At 42.6% G+C, this 18,101-nt stretch overlaps 1 protein-coding gene across 1 annotated transcript in view; it reads right to left on the minus strand.

The window, feature by feature from the left end:
- The window catches only part of LOC138779377 (dystrophin-related protein 2-like), a gene marked incomplete at its 3' end in the record, with an annotated part of 70,405 nt that overhangs the window by 41,712 nt on the left and 10,592 nt on the right, over positions 1 to 18,101 (minus strand). The window contains 5 exon segments of the mRNA XM_069956590.1: positions 1,562 to 1,622; positions 11,794 to 11,875; positions 15,138 to 15,284; positions 15,367 to 15,635; positions 16,419 to 16,542. Of these exon segments, the coding sequence (XP_069812691.1) occupies positions 1,562 to 1,622; positions 11,794 to 11,875; positions 15,138 to 15,284; positions 15,367 to 15,635; positions 16,419 to 16,542 (683 nt within the window).

The raw sequence follows: 18,101 nt of genomic DNA on the forward strand, positions 1-18,101 counted from the left end.
CAACCTAGCCCTTTGCCTAGGTCAGTGATTTTCAACCAGTGTGTCGCGGCACACTAGTGTGCAGCGACACATGGTCGGGTGTGCTGCGGGAAAAGCTCCCCAAACTATGGTGCCCCTGCAGATCGCCCCGCTGCTGCTGTCCGCCTCACCTACTTGCCGCCTGTAGCGCCTGGACGTGCTCCTCCTATCCAATCAGCAGGGACCGGGAGCATGGTGCGCTGTGGCAGGCCGTGATGCGAGCACCACGCTCCCGGTCTCCGCTGATTGGAGGAGCACGTCCGGGCCCTACGGGCGGCCAGTAGGTGAGGCGGACAGCAGCGGCAATCATTTTAGAGGAGGTGAGGAGGAAGTAGGGGAGAGAAACCTGGGGATGGGGGAGAGAAACAGGAGAAAACAATGGGGGAGAGAAGCATGGGGGAAAAACAGGGGGGGGAGACAGGGAGAGAAGCATGGGGGAGAGAAACCTGGGGATGGGGGAGAAACAGGGGAGAGAAGCAGGGGGGAGAAAAACATGGGGATGGGGGAGAGAAACAGCGGAGAGAAGCAGGGGGGAGAGAAGTATGGTGGAGAGAAGCAGGGGGGAGAGAAGTTTGGTGGAGAGAAGCAGGGGGGAGAGAAGTATGGTGGAGAGAAGCACAGGAGAGAAGCATGGGGGAGAGAAGCACAGGAGAGAAGCATGGGGGAGAGAAGCACAGGAGAGAAGTATGGTGGAGAGAAGCACAGGAGAGAAGCAGGGGGGAGAAGTATGGTGGAGAGAAGCACAGGAGAGAAGCACAGGGGGGAGAAGAAAACAGGCCCAGGTTTCACATTGAGTGAGTATAAATACGTTTAGAATCTATATTATTAACTATATGTATAATATGTACTGTTTTAGTGTCATTTTGTGCCATTTTGGTTGGTGGTTTGCCCCGGGATTTTTTAAGTATAAAAAGTGTGCCGAGGCTAAAAAAAGGTTGAAAATCACTGGCCTAGGTTACCGACAACCAATCTTTGCTCTGTGAGCATTGGCCATGCTGCCAGTCCCTCTGATCAGCATGCCATTCATTTTTAAAGCCTGGATATGCCCACCAATGTAGCCACAATCCCTTTTTGTACATTCTTCTTCGCAGACTGTGCTGTGTTTTCATCCTAAGGCTATGTTCACACATAGCATTTCTGTCAGTATTTTGGTTAGTCTTTTCCCCACCAAAACCAGGAATGTGTTGAAAACACAGAAACTGAGCACAAAAATCTTTTTATTATAATTTTGCCCTGTCGGTTCCAGATTTTGGTCTGAAACATACTGACCAAAAGACTGACTGAAATATTAAGTGTGAACGTAGTCTAAAAAAGCACTAATTTCCAGGATGGGAGGGCCATGTGGATTGTGGAAAAGACTGAAAAGGCTAACAAGGAGGAATGGCCTGGCAAAGGATGAAAAAATATTTCTATTAACTATTTATTAATAAGTTGCATATAATAATTTTTACAACTATTTGTTGTAATACACATGCAATCATACACCAGAGAAATATAAGAGACAATAAGGCTACAACTTAAGCAGGACATTCTAGTTACTTACTTGATATAATAGGGAACCTTGTTGGGTGATATTGCTCTCTCCCAGGGCACTTGGACAGAAGCTAGAATATTAAAATGTGATTAATCTTTTATACTAAAATTTCAAAGTTAGTTATCTTTTACAAATGTCTAAAATACACCCTGACCCCCATCCAATATGAGTGCAGATCTAGGAGACCACAACTAGTTTATTGAGCTTATTAAACATCTTCATATTGGGTAAACAAGGCTGCTGGATTGTTAGTGTGGTCCTATAGTTCAGACATTGTGGCTGCACCTGCCCTATTACACAAGGTGATGTGCAGCTGACATATAATGATTTTTGAATATTGCACAGACATGTTTCTGACCCTATTCCCCAAAACACCCCAAACAAACCTTAATCTATTACTGATTTACAAAATCCTATAAAGAAATCTGTCATGAGGATACAAGCAGTGCATGCCAGGGGCGATTCTTTGCAGTATTCATTTAGAAGCAGACATAGAAATCTGTGATCATTCCACAAAGCTCTGAATATTTTAGAGCTGGGGTGTCAAACTTAAAACCTTAGTGGGCCAAAATTAAAAACTTGGACTAAGTCGTGGGCCGACCATGATATTTATAAAAAAAAAATCGTGTATAATTGTCCAGTTAACCCCCCCCCCCCAGCATCCCCCATGTGTCCAGTTAACCCCCTTGCATCTCACATGTGTCCAGTTAACCCCCCCAGATCTCCCATGTGTCCGGGTAATCCCCCAGTTTCCCCCATGTGTCCAGTTAACCCCCAGCATCCCCATGTGTCTAGTTAACCCCCCTACCAGTATCCCCATGTGTCCCGTTAACCCCTCTCCCAGCATCCCCCATGTGTCCAGTTAACCCCCCCAGCATCCCCCATGTGTACATAACAACGTCACCTGCTGCTGTCACTGCTGTTGTGTGGCTCTGGTGGCTGAGGGAAGGAGCTGAGTGTGTGGTGGTCGGCCGGTGGCTGAGGGAAGGAGGAGAGTCCTGAGGGGGAGAACGCCAGAGGCAGTGCACACAGTCCCCCCAAGGCCCCACACAACATAATTACCTGTCCTGGACTCCAGCACTCCTGACAGTTACGGCCACAACCCTGGAATGGTGAGTTGTGCAGTACAATTACGCGACTTACTGGGAGGCGGGTTCAGTTCAGGACATATCCAATGGCAGCATAGGATAGATCCAATGGCAGCCAATAGATCTTTGCTTACACATTCTTAACGGGCCAATAATAAACTTCGGCGGCCCAGCTGTATTATAATCACAGATTTCCTAGGCGGGCCAAAAAAAATGGCTCTGCGGACAACAGGCCAGAGTTTGACATGTCTGTTTTAGAGGATAAATTGGTGTTGTGACAATCACTTTCTGTGCACTCCTATCATGTGCTATCATTTTGGATGGAAATTAAGTTATTATGTGTAAACTTTCATTCCTGGCCACAATTTTACCTGTATCAGGTATTTTTGAGCAGATTTTCCCTCTGCAATCTGATTTAGGTTTAGACCAACTGTTAGGGGCAATCTTGCACAATTTTTGGCACACTTAAAGCAATGTCCACTTTTATAGCTAGGCCAGTCTCTTTGTATACCACTATGTCACCTTTTGTACTCATTGGAAAAATATCAAAAATAGTAAATGTGGCAGAAGATATATAAGATGGTTTTGGTGCAATTGTGCCAAAATTATGACACATTAGCAATAGGGCCAAAGTGTGTGAAGCGTAGGAACCCTGCTTAATAAAAGGTAAGTGAGGGGTGATGTTTTGTGAACTAGCAAAGCGTTTGAAAAAGGTCTCCAGGGTGAGCTTCCCATGTTTGCTTCTCTCATTTGAAGTTGCAGATTCAAAGCAAATCGAATCTGGGCAATGAAATCTGCGCCATAAAATCTGCTGCAGATCTGCTATAGATCCTGTACATGTGAATACACCCTTAGCTGGGTTCACACTACGTATATTTCAGTCAGTATTGTGGTCCTCATATTGCAACCAAAACCAGGAGTGGATTAAAAACACAGAAAGGCTCTGTTCACACAATGGTGAAATTGAGTGGATGGCCGCCATATAACAGTAAATACCTGCCATTATTTCAATACAACAGCCGTATTTTTAAAATACCAGCAAATATTTGCCATTAAATGACGGCCATCCACTCAATTTCAACATTGTGTGAACAGAGCCTTTCTGTGTTTTCAATCCACTCCTGGTTTTGGTTGCAATATGAGGACCACAATACTGACTGAAAGATACGTAGTGTGAACCCAGCCTTAAGAGGAATTTTCAACTTTATGTTGTATTTGACGGCCTGATGGTGCATTTATTTTTGCGATTTTTATTTTCGTGAAAACGATCACATTTGAGAGATAATCGGCTCCTGGAAACACAGTGAACGCTCAAGCGACGAGCAAGAAATCGTATATTGTGATCTTTCAACATGTTCTCAAATCATTGTTGGTTTTTCACCGATTCACCCTATGTGTGAGACAGGATTAAGTGATCATAAAACGATTGTAATAACGATTTTTCCAAACCATTTATCATTCAGTCTAAACGCTGATCGTTATGAAAAAGACATAGTTACTTAGAAATTGTTATTCGTTCGATTAAGCGAATTATCACTCCGTATAAACGCAGCATGAGCTCTGTTGTAAACGAGCACTAATCTCCTAGATCGATAATTGTGCAACTAGGGCTGCACAAATAGACACTAAACTGTGCAAGCCCCGTGTTATTCATCCATTAGCCGCACATATCTTATTACATGGGAAAATGTGCAGCTGAAAGCAGATTTTTTTTTTTTACATATCTGAAGTAAGAAATGAGTCATGGGGGATGAGGAAGAGGAGGAGCTAGGTGTGTTCCTCTGCTCACCTGCCACGCTTGCATGAGAGCTCCCAGGGCTGAATGACTGCTGGGCCAGGTGCCATGAATTGCTGAAGCCGGAATAGGCCGAGCGCTGCTGATGAGGAGTGTGGGGGAGACGGAGTGCCGTGGTGGACTAAGCCAGGAGAGTCGGCCAGACGCTGAAGACTGCGGCCCCCGCAGTGAGAGGGCGGGAGGGCCGCGAGGTGCCGGAGAGCGCCTCTGTCACCCGAGGCAGTGGTGAGAGAGCTGCAGAGGGTGACTGGCGATTTCCCCAAACTGATTTGAGAGTGGGGTTGTTCCTGCAGTGAGAGAGCGGGAGCGACTCACGCCGTGAGGGGGTGGTCTCCGGCCGGACGAAGGGCTGCGGAGCAGCGGTGAGAGAGCTGCAGGCAGCCACGAGGCTGAAAGTCTGGCCTCAGCAGCGAGCGTGGAGGATCTTTGGCGGCTGGGAGACTCGGCTATCGGCCTCCCCCTCTCGGGCATATGAGGACATACGGCAGCGGCCTCGGCAGGAGGTGAAGACAGGTGATACCCTCTCAAGAGGGAATAACGGCTTCTTTTATCTGACCGTGTCTATCTAGTGAACTGTGTCGTTTTGCTGATTTTTTTTTTTATTATTATCTGGGTCAGAGCCATTTAAAATCTGTTTATGTGTTAAGTCCTGGGAGCAGCGGAGTTACAAGTTTATGCTATGTTTCCCATGCTACGTGGACTATGGCACTATGGTGCCTCACTTTGCTAAGTGAATTTCTCTCCCTCCCTCACCTGAGAGTTGATCCAACAGAACTTGTAGAACAGGAGCAATAACATAACCTCGCAGCCTATGTATTTGGTTTATGTACTGTGCTCTTTGTCATACTCTCTATGGTTGGCAAAAGAGAAGTTTCTTATCCTTACTGGATCCTGTGTTGCCTTCGTATACCTTGCTGGAAATATAAAGCCCATAACTTTCTTGTATAAGTGGGAACCAGAAGCTCGTGTTTGCTGAACCCTGGGTTGTAACTCAATATCCTGTTGAGGATATAAAGTGTAAGATTGACTTGCAGTTGAAGATCTGGACTGCATTGAACTAAGAAGGGGCTCCTCCCCCATAAAATGGTGGACTTCCCTATGTGCTTGGCCCGGGAGGGCGAAGAGATTTGAACGGTCATCTCTTTTCTGCTTAGTCGAGGGTGGATAGGCGGACTGATTTTTCTATATGATTGCATGACATATCTCTGTGTTCTTTACAGTTCTGGGGGAGGGAAAGTGGGGAATGCTGGTTGACGAAGATCTGGTCTGGGACTCTGGGCTCGTATCTATGTGTGTTACTGGAGACGAGAACAAGAGACCTAGGTGATCTGTGGGTACTGATTTAGTGGGGACTCTGGGGTCGGATCTTAGTGATTTACGGGACCCGACAACAAGAGACTCCAGATAGGGATTTATCAGAGGAATTTTTTTGGGGACTCTGTGGTCGGATCTTAGTGCTTTACTGGACCCGAGAACAAGAGACTTCAAAACAAAGAGTTGTTTCCTTTTGCCTGGTGGTTTTGAGTACTGCATTCGGATGGATAAAAGGGGAGGGAAAAAGGGAGGGGGTACCCCGGGGAAACCCAGTAACAAAATGGATAAGTTTCTCTCTCCTGGTCAGGGGGCAAGTAAAAGTAAAACTGTTATTACAAGGACAGCTGATGAGTCCGCTTCGGAAGAGATACCAGGAGGGGAGATGGAGGAGGTAGATCCTTCCTCGGTATTGGGAAGAATCTTGGGAGTAGTGACAAAGAGCAGCAGCACTTTGGAGGCACTGTCGGGACAAGTGGGAGCCCTACAGCATGATATTGCCCTTATCAGAGAAGATGTTAAGAAAATTAGGGATAGGTGTACGGAAGCTGAGTCTAGGATTAGTACAGCAGAGGATGACATAAATAAAATCAAACAGGAGGTGGCCTCATTACTGGTCAGTAATAAAGCACTGAAGGAGAAGGTGGTGGATTTGGAGAATAGATCCCGCAGGGCCAATTTGAGGATAATAGGCATCCCAGAGGGGGAAGAGAGAGAAGGTGCATGTGAACTTATGGAAAATTGGTTGAAGAAACAATTTGCGGGTGGTCTCTCTTCCCTCTTTGCGGTGGAGAGGGCGCACAGGATTCCAGGTAGGGTTATTGTGGGTAACAACCCGAGAGCCATGATTGTTAAAGTGTCACTATCTAAGGATAGAGATGTGATTTTGAGGAAGGCAAGGCAAATGGAGGATTTGCGTTATAACAATGCTAAGGTTGTTATTTTCCAGACTTCGCGGTAGAGACACAGAGAGCTAGGGCCCAGTATTTTGAGGTTAAAAAATCGTTGAGATCCAGAGGTATTAAATACTCCCTGTTTTTTCCATCTAGACTCAGAGTGGAATGGGAGGGGAAGGTTTTGTTTTTTCAGTCGGCGGAGGAAGCAAGAAAATGGATGGATACGCAGGGGATAAATTAATGAGGGAGTATGAAGCTCCCATAATATGAACTGTTTTTTATTCTAGTGTTTTTCTTTCCCCATATTTATATAAGTGGGATAGGTAGCAAGTGTGGCGGGTGGGAAAACTCGGGTGTAGGACACACTGTGTTTTGCAGTGGGTTATGGGGGGTTAGAGGTGGGTGGGATGGGGGGGGAGAGGGGGGGGGGAGAGGGGGGGGGAGGGGAGGGTGGGTCCAGCCCGGGACGGGAGGGAGATAGGAGGTTTTTTTTTTTTTTTTTTTTTTTTTTTTTTTTTTCTTTTTTTTTGGCTGTGGAGACGCAATTTTGGCTGAGTAGGTGTTATGGTCAATATAGTTAGTTGGAATGTGAGAGGTTTGGGTGAAAGGCTTAAAAGGTTTGCTGTGTTTGATCAAGTTAATAAACATCTGCCGGCAATAGTTGGGCTGTTGGAAACCCATTTAACTTCAGAATCGGTGGTGGGTATCTCTAGGGGCTGGGTAGCCTCGTCATTTCACTCTTTTGGTTCCTCCTTTTCTGCAGGAGTGTCAGTTCTGATTCACCGTAGAATAGACCATAAAATCTTTGTGTCACAGACGGACAATAGGGGAAGATATGTATTTTTGTATGGTTGCATAGAGGGTTCTAATATAATTTTGGCTTTTGTGTACATCCCTCCCCCGTTCTCCAGGGACATATTGGAGGATTTGCTGCGTTTCGCGGCAAATAAGGAATATAGGGGGCTTTATGTCTCGGGGGATTTTAACTGTACTATGTCCTTGGAGGACAGGAGATCGGATGTCAGAAAGCTAGTCAATAGAAGCTCTCCATTGGAGAGGTTTGTGGATGAAGTGGGATGGCTAGATGTATGGAGGTGTCATAATCCAACAAGGAAAGCATTCTCTTGTTTTAGTTCCTCATACAGTTCGGCTTCTAGAATAGATATGGTATTCAGTGATTAGGGGGGGTTTAGATTAGTTACTAAGGTTACATATGCTTCAAAAAACATATCTGATCACACTCCGGTGATATGGGGTCTGAAATTATGTGGGGCAAATGAGCATTTGGATAGACCCTTTAAACTTAACCCTCATTGGCTTAATATTCTGGGAAAGGAGGATGAGGAAATTGACAGAGAAATAGAGGGCTTTATGCTGTCTAATAGGGGAACAGCAAGTATCCAGGTTGTTTGGGATGCCTTAAAGGCATTTATTAGAGGGTGTTATTTTAAAAAGATCCTGATTAAAAAGAGAGAATTTAAAGATAGGGAAAGGAAGCATGTACAGGAGGTTGAGAAGAAAAGTCGAGATTATGAGATAAGGGCGGATGAAGGATCACTTAGAGAATTAAAGATAGCCCAAGAGGAATATGCTAGGTTTGTGAAAGATAGAGCTTATAATAAAATGTTATTTTCTGACTATAGGAGATTTAGGGATGGGAGTAGACCAGGCCAACTTTTGTCTAATATAATTAAGAATCAGACACAGAACAGTAATATCTTTTCCATTAGGGGAGAAAATGGTAGGTTAGCCACTGATCAGAATGCCATAGAAACAGCTTTTGTGAATTTCTATACTAAATTGTACTCCTCTTCTTCCCCAGACCTATCCAAATCAGATATGTTATTGTTTGATCGCATTTCCTTGCCTAGAGTAACAGAAATGCAGAGAGAAGTAATGGACTCACCACTCTCTCTGGCAGAGTTGGAGGCAACTTTGGCCTCTGTAGCTGGAAATACGGCTCCGGGGGCAGACGGATTACCGTATGAATTTTATAGAAGACATGCTAAGGTGGTGCTTCCGATTCTGCTAGAGGTGTTGAATCAGTCTATTTGGGACGGGGGACTTCCGGGATCTATGGAGGAGGCGGTTATTGTGCTTATAGGAAAGAGGGGGAAGGACCATCTTGAGATGGGGAACTACCGGCCAATCTCTCTGTTGAATATAGATTTTAAATTGTTCTCTAAACTAATAGCTAGGAGGCTGTCAAAGGTTATTACGGCTTTGATTTCGGAAGATCAAAACGGCTTTATGCCAGGCCGTACAGTATTTAATAACATAAAGAGGATGTACTTGAATATGCAAATTCCAGCTGAGGGGGACAGAGCTGTTGTAGCATTGGATGCGTGTAAAGCATTCGATCAGGTAGAATGGGCATATTTATGGAAGACCCTCGAGCATTTTGGCTTTAGTGCTAAATTTATAAAATTGATTCAGGTGATGTATAGGCAGCCCTTGGGTAGACTCCTTATTAATGGTAGGGTGTCTCCACAATTTAGTATTCATAGAGGGACTAGACAAGGGTGCCCGTTGTCCCCTATGTTATTTGCTCTGTACATCGAGCCTTTGGCGGAATGGATAAGGTCTTGTGGTAAATTTAGGGGCTTCGGTTTGAGGAGAGATAAGGAAAAAATACTTATGTACGCGGACGACTTGCTCCTCTTTGTCGTCGACCCCGGTGTGAATCTTCCGGGCATAATAGAGGATTTTGGGGTGTTAGGTAATCTAATGGGGTTGTCGATAAACTGGACCAAGTCGTTCATTATGCCTTTGGATAGAGACCTAGGGGACGGCTTCTGTAATCTGAAAGTCTGCAAGATGGGGGAGGGTCTTGAGTATTTAGGGGTACTGGCGGCGGTGGATCCCTCTCATTTTTTGAAACATAATATTAAGCCTCTGGTAGAAAGAATAGAGAAGAAGGTGGCGGTGTGGTCTAGTCTCCCTATATCGATGTCGGCGAGGATGGCGCTTATCAAGATGGTCCTTCTCCCTCAGATAAATTTTTTTCTGGCCGCCTCACCAATTTGGATACCTACTAAGTGGTTTAGGAAGATTGAGATATTGCTTAACAGACTGATTTGGGGAAGAAAGAGGGTAAGGCTTCGGTATGGTCGGTTCTGCCCTAGGATGGATTGGGGCGGCTTTGCTCTCCCGGACTTCTTTTTATATTTTTTGGCTTTTCAGTTTGCCTATATTATTACCCATAAGGAGTCAAGTTGGTGTTTCTTAAATTGTATGAAAAATAGGGAACTGGGGATTTTTGAAATATTAGAGTCAGGTGGTTTACAGGTTTTCTCAAAGGGTGTAGATTTTTTTGGTACACTAACTCACAGGATTTGGCAGGAAATTAAGAAGGTTTGTAAGGTTAGAGGGAGCTTGGCATGTACGGAGCTGTGGAATAATATTAACTTCCCTGAATTTGAGGAACTTTCTAATCAGAAGTTTTGGAAGGAGTTTGGACATAGTAAAGTACAGTTTTTCTTTGAGGGAGGTCTTCTCAGGAAATGGGAAGATCTCTTTATAGGTTATGTAGATACCTGGCAAAATAGATTTTTTTATGCACAATTAAAACACGCGGTTAATAGAACACGTAATAAAGAGAGTTTTTTTATTTTCTGTAATGAAGGAATGGAAAAAGTTATGGCTTTGACAAAAGGGAAGGGGCTTCCTTCACGGGTGTACACAATATTATTGGAAGAAAGATATGAATTAAGGGTGCCCGCCCTTAAGGCTAAATGGGAGAGGGTGTGTGGATCACTTTCAGAATCTAGATGGAAGGGTATGCTTAAGAGTGTTAATAATGTATCACAGAATCCTGAATACAAACTTATACAATTTAAAATATTGCACAGAGTTCATTATTCACCATTGTTTTTGCACAAGGTGGGAGTCCGGGAGAGCTCATGCTGTGATAGATGTGGAGAGGGGGAGGCAGATCTGACCCATATGTTCTGGCTATGTTCTAAGATTAAAGAATACTGGATAGGAGTAATGGAAGTTCTGGATAATAAAGGTATCTGTAAAGGGCAACTCACATTAGAGGTGGCAGTTTTGGGGGAAAAACCGGAATTACAGTTAGAGGGAAATCTTTTGGTTAAAGTATTGTTCTTGGCAAGATTGGTAATCTTGAGAAACTGGATAGGGAAGACGGGACCTTCAATAGAGGAGTGGATAAGTCAAGTGAATGTGATCAAAAGGTATGATTGGTGGGAGGCTAGGGGTATTAGGAGTAGAGAGGATAAGTGTAAGCGGTTGTGGAGGAAGTGGTGAATTTTTTTTTTTTTTTTTTTTTTTTTCCTCTTCCTTTGTCTCTCTCGTTCTGTGGCTGGTAGGGGGGGGTTATGGGGGAGGGGAGGGTTTGTTTCTATGATATTACAATTATTTCTGATTGATGTATTGGGGTAAATAAGATTTGTATATGTGCGATTGTCCTGATTTTGGGACGAGAGCTAAGGTGGTTTGTATTGTGAATTCTATTTATGTTAAATAAACTTTATAAAAATTAAAAAAAAAAAAAAAAAAAAAAAAAGAAATGAGTCATGACGCTAGCTGATCACTGGCCCTGATACATGGAGCGGTATCTCCCTGATTGGGCAGATAATAAGCCTGTGCAATAGGGCCTTTAGACATTTAAGGGAAATTCACAGTAGTGTGTCAAGTTGCTTAACTAATCGCTAACTCCCAAGATACAGACCATATCATACATTTTTAGTCACCTGACCCCTTTACTCATACAAGTGAAGGGGGTCACGTTGCAACCCACAGGTGTGTGCATCGTCCGTGAGGGAGCTTGTGTGGAAAGTCCACGCAGTTTCATAATACTGGAGGTTCTAGTATCTGAGATAATGACCTTATTGAGAGCTCAGAAGCACATGTAATTTCCAAGGGTATGGGCCACCACAAGATTATGTGGCCTAACTAAAGGAAAGGATTCCAGTAATTTTCAGATAGAAAGAATAAATTAAATAAGGTAAATTCTTGATGAAATTGTGGCATTTTGGTGTTGTAGCTTGTGGCCTACATTTTGTCCAACGACCCTATGATATTTACCATCTCTGAAAATAAAAGGGACATGTGTAGGTTTCATAATGTCTGATTTTACTAATAGTCTGTTGCTATTCACTTTAACATTTATGGAGAAAGTAGAGAAACTTACAAGATAAAAATGTTGAGACTCGGGTCCAAAGTCACGGTGAGCATCCTGCAGCTGCCGGAGACGTTCCGTAACAGAAGTCTACAGAAGAATGGTCTATGAATTCATTATATTTATGTGCACAAACATATTATTAAACAATCAACTTACAGTATAGGCTGTCATACATACTTGTAAAAGAAAAGGGGAACAGCACTTCATAGTGTGGATCAATGGCTACTCAGAGGGTGGGAGAACTCACAAGAAACTCTCACCTGGCTCGGTTGTGCAAAATAGGAGGCACAACACTCAATAATGCATGCAGGTAATGGATCGCAGTTAATTCCATGGAATCACAAGGATCCTCAAATATAGAAACAACTCCTCCACTGCAATAGCAGATAAAAGTATAACCAAAGCATTGTCTTTTTAAAAAATTGTTATACTGGTCATCTGGTACCTTTTTGTTGAAACCTGTGATTTGCAGTGGAGGAGCTGTTCTTACATGTATACTTGTATATGTCAATACAATTAGTTGACTAAATAAAAATATTGGTACCATCAAGTTTGACAGGTGGCATATAAAGGCTCTCTTGGGTATAAAAAAAAATCTACAGCAAATCAATATTTGGTGTGACTACACTGACCTCACATCTTGATGTTGATGTGGGGACCATATGATCACTTTCAAGACTTTTTGTTCATTTGTACGCTAAAGATTTTAGGTGAAAGTTTTAAATGACATTGACTGTATCTTTGGGGTTGTTGTCCTGCTGCAGAAAAAATTTCGAGCCAGGTGTCTCCTTGATGGCACTACACGAAGAACAAAGCTTCTCAGCATTGAGAACACCATAAATTATGAGCAAATCCCAAGTCCTTCATCATTTGCTGAAATGTAGCCCCAAACCTGCAAGGAATCTCCACCATGCTTCAATATTGCCTGCAAAGTGGCTTCTGTTACAGCCACACATTGCTTGTCTCTATTTCAATATCGAATGTGTGGCTTTTGGCTGCAAATATTCTAAATTGATTTCCAAACAGGCTTCTCCAAACAGTAAATGGGTGTACCTAGGTTTCTGCCAGTTCTAGCGGCTGCCATGTCACTAACGGGGTGAATTTAGCCCGTTCAGCCAATCAGTGACTGCAACGGTATCCTGCCCCAGTCACTGACTGGCTGTGTGGGGCATTCATCAGTTGGGTCCTGACATAGCAGCAAAGGGGAGACTTGCAGGCTATCGGCAAGGTCCAGGAGCGGGTTCTCCGCTCCCAGAATCATATTGGTAGATGATGCTGTGAGGGAAGGAGGGGAGGGAGTTGGCTCCACTACAAGGCTACCACGTCCATGCTGTCCGTGAAACATGGAATGTGTGTAGAAGGCCTTATTTCTACTGTTACTTGCAGCTGTTATTTAGACCAGTGTTTTTCAATGATGGTTTATTTGCTTTATAGGGGTAGTGCGGCGGCAAGCAATTATTCACTAAATAACACACATTACAAAGTTATACAACAAGTATGTTTTGTTAGTAAATGGCCCCCTTCCCCGGGTTTCCCCCCACCCACGCCACCCCCGGAAGTGTAGTGCTCTACACTCACCTGATCCGTGTCGACCCCCGTCCGCCATCTTGTGACAATGATGTCGTCCCTCGTGCCAGCCGCCCTCTGCAGCGTCATCAGCTGCTCAACCACGATTGGCTGAGCATAACTGTGCTCAGCCAATCACAGCTGAGCAGCTGATGACGCGGCAGAGGGCGGCTGGCAAATAAACCATCATTGAGAAACACTGGTCTAAATACACCCTATATCTGCCCCAGCCAATCCCTGCACTACTATTGTCTGCATTACCTTTAAGGAAGCCACATGCTCCACATAGGTCACTTGCATTATAGTGTTCCAAGTGAAAGTGTTTCTACTAAATGCTTCATTATATGTGTTTGAACTCTACCTGCCTTCTTGAATCCTTCTTTGCCTGACCCCCTTTACCCTACCTCAATATATAACCCAGAGTGCTGACAATAAATGTTACTGCCTGCCTTCTAGCAGAAGAAGAGAAACCTATGATCCCCTTAGATGCTGCAGCCAAGTTGTGATTGTGGCATTTATGTGCTTTTTCTGTCACTCTTTATCGGCTCTGTGGTGACACAATTTCTGGCAGCAAGTGGCCTAATGAAAGGCCCCCAGGTATGCCATGTATTCGCGCCCACCCAGCTGTGCCTCTGGCAAGATCAGTTTGGTCACCTATCAGCATTATATTGACAGAATTATACCCTGCACTGTAGTAATAATGCAGTGTAATATATGAGCAATCCAAAGACTCCATTTCAAAGTACCCTTGTGGGACTAATAAAGAGTAAAACTATTTAAAATAAAATTAAAATAAATATATAAATAAATAAAATTCCTCAAATGCAAAAATTTCTGTATTTTGTTAAACTGCCTCAGAATACAAAAAGAAAGTAATCAAATAGTTATATGTACACCAAAATAATGCAAAAAAACAACAAACAAAAAACAAGCATGTATTATAGGTATGTTGACAAAAGATGTTGCAAAAAAATAATGGCACTTGGGTGACAATTAAAAAAAATTGAGACAATTGCTTGGTCAAGGGGTAAAGAGCCCTTTATACATAGCCTGAATATCACTAATGAGTGTTCTTAGAAACATTAATTTAGCCAAAAATTGACTGAGGCACGCAAGCCTTCCCATAGAAGCACTGTGTGACAATTAGGCAGGCAGGATTCTGCGGCGGAGAGATTTACTGCGAAATTCCGCCGCTTTTGCTCAGTATGAACATACCCTAATACAGACTATTTGCAAAGTCGCTTTATTTTTAATTGTAGACATTAAAGGGGTACTCCGGGCTGTGGGGCTTTTTCGCCTATGACCGGGGAGGAGGTGGTTGAAGGCAACGGCGTCCTCTTACCTCCCCGGTTCCAACGCACTGTTCCAGTCCGCGCTGCCTGCCCACTTCCTGGTCTCTTACGTGGGTTTGAGACGTCCCGCTCAGCCAGTCAGTGTCAGAGGCGGGATCCGGCCATAGGCGGAAAAGCCCCACAGCACCCCTTTAACTGTACCAAGAAGATGATGCATAAAAGGAGAAGTAAGCTTTTTTTTCTCTGATAGGATATATAATAAAGTTTCTTATATTCACGTGTACTATTGATTATGGATCTAAAAGAATTTGTGCTGGAAGAGAATATTGTATTCTTTTATGAAAGAGATAATAAGCTTTTTTTTTTTATCACACAGCAGACTAACAGTACAGATGAAGAAGACTATACTCCTTTTAAATACCACATAGGGATTAGGTGCCTTTAAAAAAAAAAAGTGATCCTGGTACTGAATGTAAATTAACTGCATATACCTGTAGCTGTTTCCATCGATTGTTAATTTGCTCAAGCTCACGCGCATTTTCTACAGAGAGGTGAACATCACATAAGGCTAGCTGATGGGCAAGGTCATTAGCCATCTTGACTGTGTCTTTTATAGGAGTTATTTCTTCTTTAAATAGCTAAAAAATAATGAAGACATAATTTTTATTAAATTTGCTATTACTGCATATAATAACATCAACAGCGCATTGTCCTTTTTACCTTTGTAGCCTGGATGTGCTCAGGCAAGGAATCGATAAACAAGTCTCCTATTGGTTCCCAAGTTGTTTGAACACTCTCTGCTTGACTTAGCGCATCTGTAGCTTCTTTCATTGAAACTCCTAAATCTCGAAGCTGCTCTAATGTCCGTTCCAGATGACGTTGCTGGTCTAAACTACGAGCAGTCAACCTGTCCCACAGTTCACTAGCCACACTTGCTTGTTTCCAAAGTAAACGGCTAAGACTCTGAGATCGGCTCCTGGGCGAGGCATCTGGAGAAGTTTTAAAGGAAATTGAAAGTTTAGCATTGTGTTTTGGTGACCGGCACCAGCCGCTCTGCTACAACATTCTGATTGTCAAGTGAAAATGTAAAAGAGAAAGGGCCAGTACTCCAAAAATTAGCACAGGTTATTTACTGAGCATTTTTTTAGCACATGTATAAAAATACTCAATGGAGATTACAGTACACACTCCCACCACAAGAACTAGAATTCAGCCCTGATCTTACAGGCTGCTAAATAGCTACGTTCTCTAGTGCCAAAAGAAAAATCAGACTCTGTGAAACTCCCTGCTTTCAGGGTATTAGCTCAAACCTTGGCTGAGCATTGCACACTTTTAAGGTTACCTGTTTTTTGTGCGTCTATAGAAGATCTTGAACAGCACATGTTAAAATCTGTTTTAAATCTTTGGGAGACCCCTTGCTGATGCAGTAAAACTATCTTATGTCTTATGTTGCAGTGCTCAGTTTTGCTGTGATGTATGAACTGTGGTATGAAACTATCTTTCACAACCTCACCTTTGTAGCAGAGTTTGGCTGCTCCTCACCCAGTTTAGGCTTCCTACATAGCTACTTTTGTCTCAGTTAATACTGGGTTTCAACCTACATAAGGAATGATGGTCATTTTCACCTGTATGGCATAATTGGTTAATCATACACCTTACATTACGTTTGAAACAGTACTGTACATGAGGTTATATCTGATGTAGAGGGAAGGATGCAACTCCTATGTCCTATGTCCTTTGCAAGGATTATTAAGGGGGAAAAAGGTACTAACCTTTGGCTAAAGTAGATGTGTCATCTTCTATATCTTGAAAAGGATGTTGTGTGAGGAAAGCTTGAGCAGATTCAAGTACAGAATATATATAAGGACCACGAGACTTCACCTCTTCCATAAATAGCTGTGATTAGGGTGAAATTATATTTAAAAAGAGCATGCCACAAAACCGATATCCATATATTTAGATTTAGGTTGTTATGACCTAATGCACACTTGTCATTTCCAACATTTTTAAAACTTGCATTCCTTGTTTTTGGACTTATAATATACTCAATACAAAAGTATTACAGTTTTCAGTACTAACGATAAAGCAGTTGCAAGTTCCCTAGGGGAGATGAAAAAGCTGAAGAAAAATAAATAAATAAATAAAATAAAAATAAATATATATATATATATATATATATATATATAGAGAGAGAGAGAGAGAGAGAGAGAGAGAGGATAATAAGTATGTGATACACTGCCGATTTTGCAAGTTTTCCCACCTGCAAAGAATGTAGAAGGGTCTAATTTTTATTGTAGGTACACTTCAACTGTGAGAAAAAAAATCCAGAAAATCATATTGTATAATTTCTAAATAATTAATTAGCATTTTTTGCATGAATATTTGATCAACTACCAACCTGCAAGAATTCTGGTTCTCACAGGCCTGTTTTTTTTTTTTGTTTTTTTTAAAGCTCTCCTCTGTTCTCATTACCTGTTTTATTTGCACCTGTTTGAACTCATTACTCATTAAAAAAAAAAAAAAAACAACACCTGTCCACATAATCACACTTTAATCTCTCCACCTTGACCAAGAACAAAGCTTGCTAAAGACATCAGGGACAAAAGTGTAGACCTGTACAAGGCTGGGAGGGGCTACAGGACAATTGAGAAGCAGCTTGGTGAAAAGGAATTGTTGAGCCAATTATTAGAAAATGAAAGAAACATAAGATGACTGTCAATATTCCTTGGTCTGGGGCTAAATGCAAGATCTCAGCATAATTGCAAAAAAGTATTCTCTATTGTATCAAACTTATTTCATGCAAAAAAATATTTAAGAGTCATAAAATGCTATTTTATGGAATTTTTTTTTTGATTCTCACAGTTGAAGTGTACCTACAATAAAATTTTAAGGGGTGATCCGGAGCTACAAAAACATGGCCACTTTCTTCCAGAGAGAGCACCACTTTTGTCTCAAGTTCAGGTGTGGTTTGCAATTAAGCTCCATTCACTTCAATGGAACTGAGTTGCAAAACCCCACCCAAACTGGAGACAAGAGCAGTGCTGCCTCTGAAAGAAAGTGGCCTTTTGTTTTGTAGCCCCGTTAAAGATCTGTCCATCGTCTGTAGGTAGGAAAACTTGCAAAAACGTCAGTGTATCACATATCTGTTTTCCCCACTGTATGTGGTTTTCATCTCTGAAACCTCCTTAGTTTTAGCAATTGGAGCTGTAATCATATGTTGATTACTGATACTGTTGGTCAACCCTTGTTATACACTGTTAAGACAATACTGTTTGTCAACTAAACCCGTAATTTGACCTGCTTGACCTAATATTCTATTTAGCTGTTCGGTACTGAGACTCTTGCCTTTTCTGTTATGCTTTTGCTGTTAGTTCTCCCTCATCCCCACTTTGCGTTTATGTACTCTGCTTCCTTGTCAATTAAAGGGGTAGTGCGGCGCTCAGAAATTATTCACA

This window comes from Dendropsophus ebraccatus, unplaced genomic scaffold (assembly GCF_027789765.1).
Source record: "Dendropsophus ebraccatus isolate aDenEbr1 unplaced genomic scaffold, aDenEbr1.pat pat_scaffold_730_ctg1, whole genome shotgun sequence".
Classification (NCBI taxonomy): Eukaryota; Metazoa; Chordata; class Amphibia; order Anura; family Hylidae; genus Dendropsophus; species Dendropsophus ebraccatus.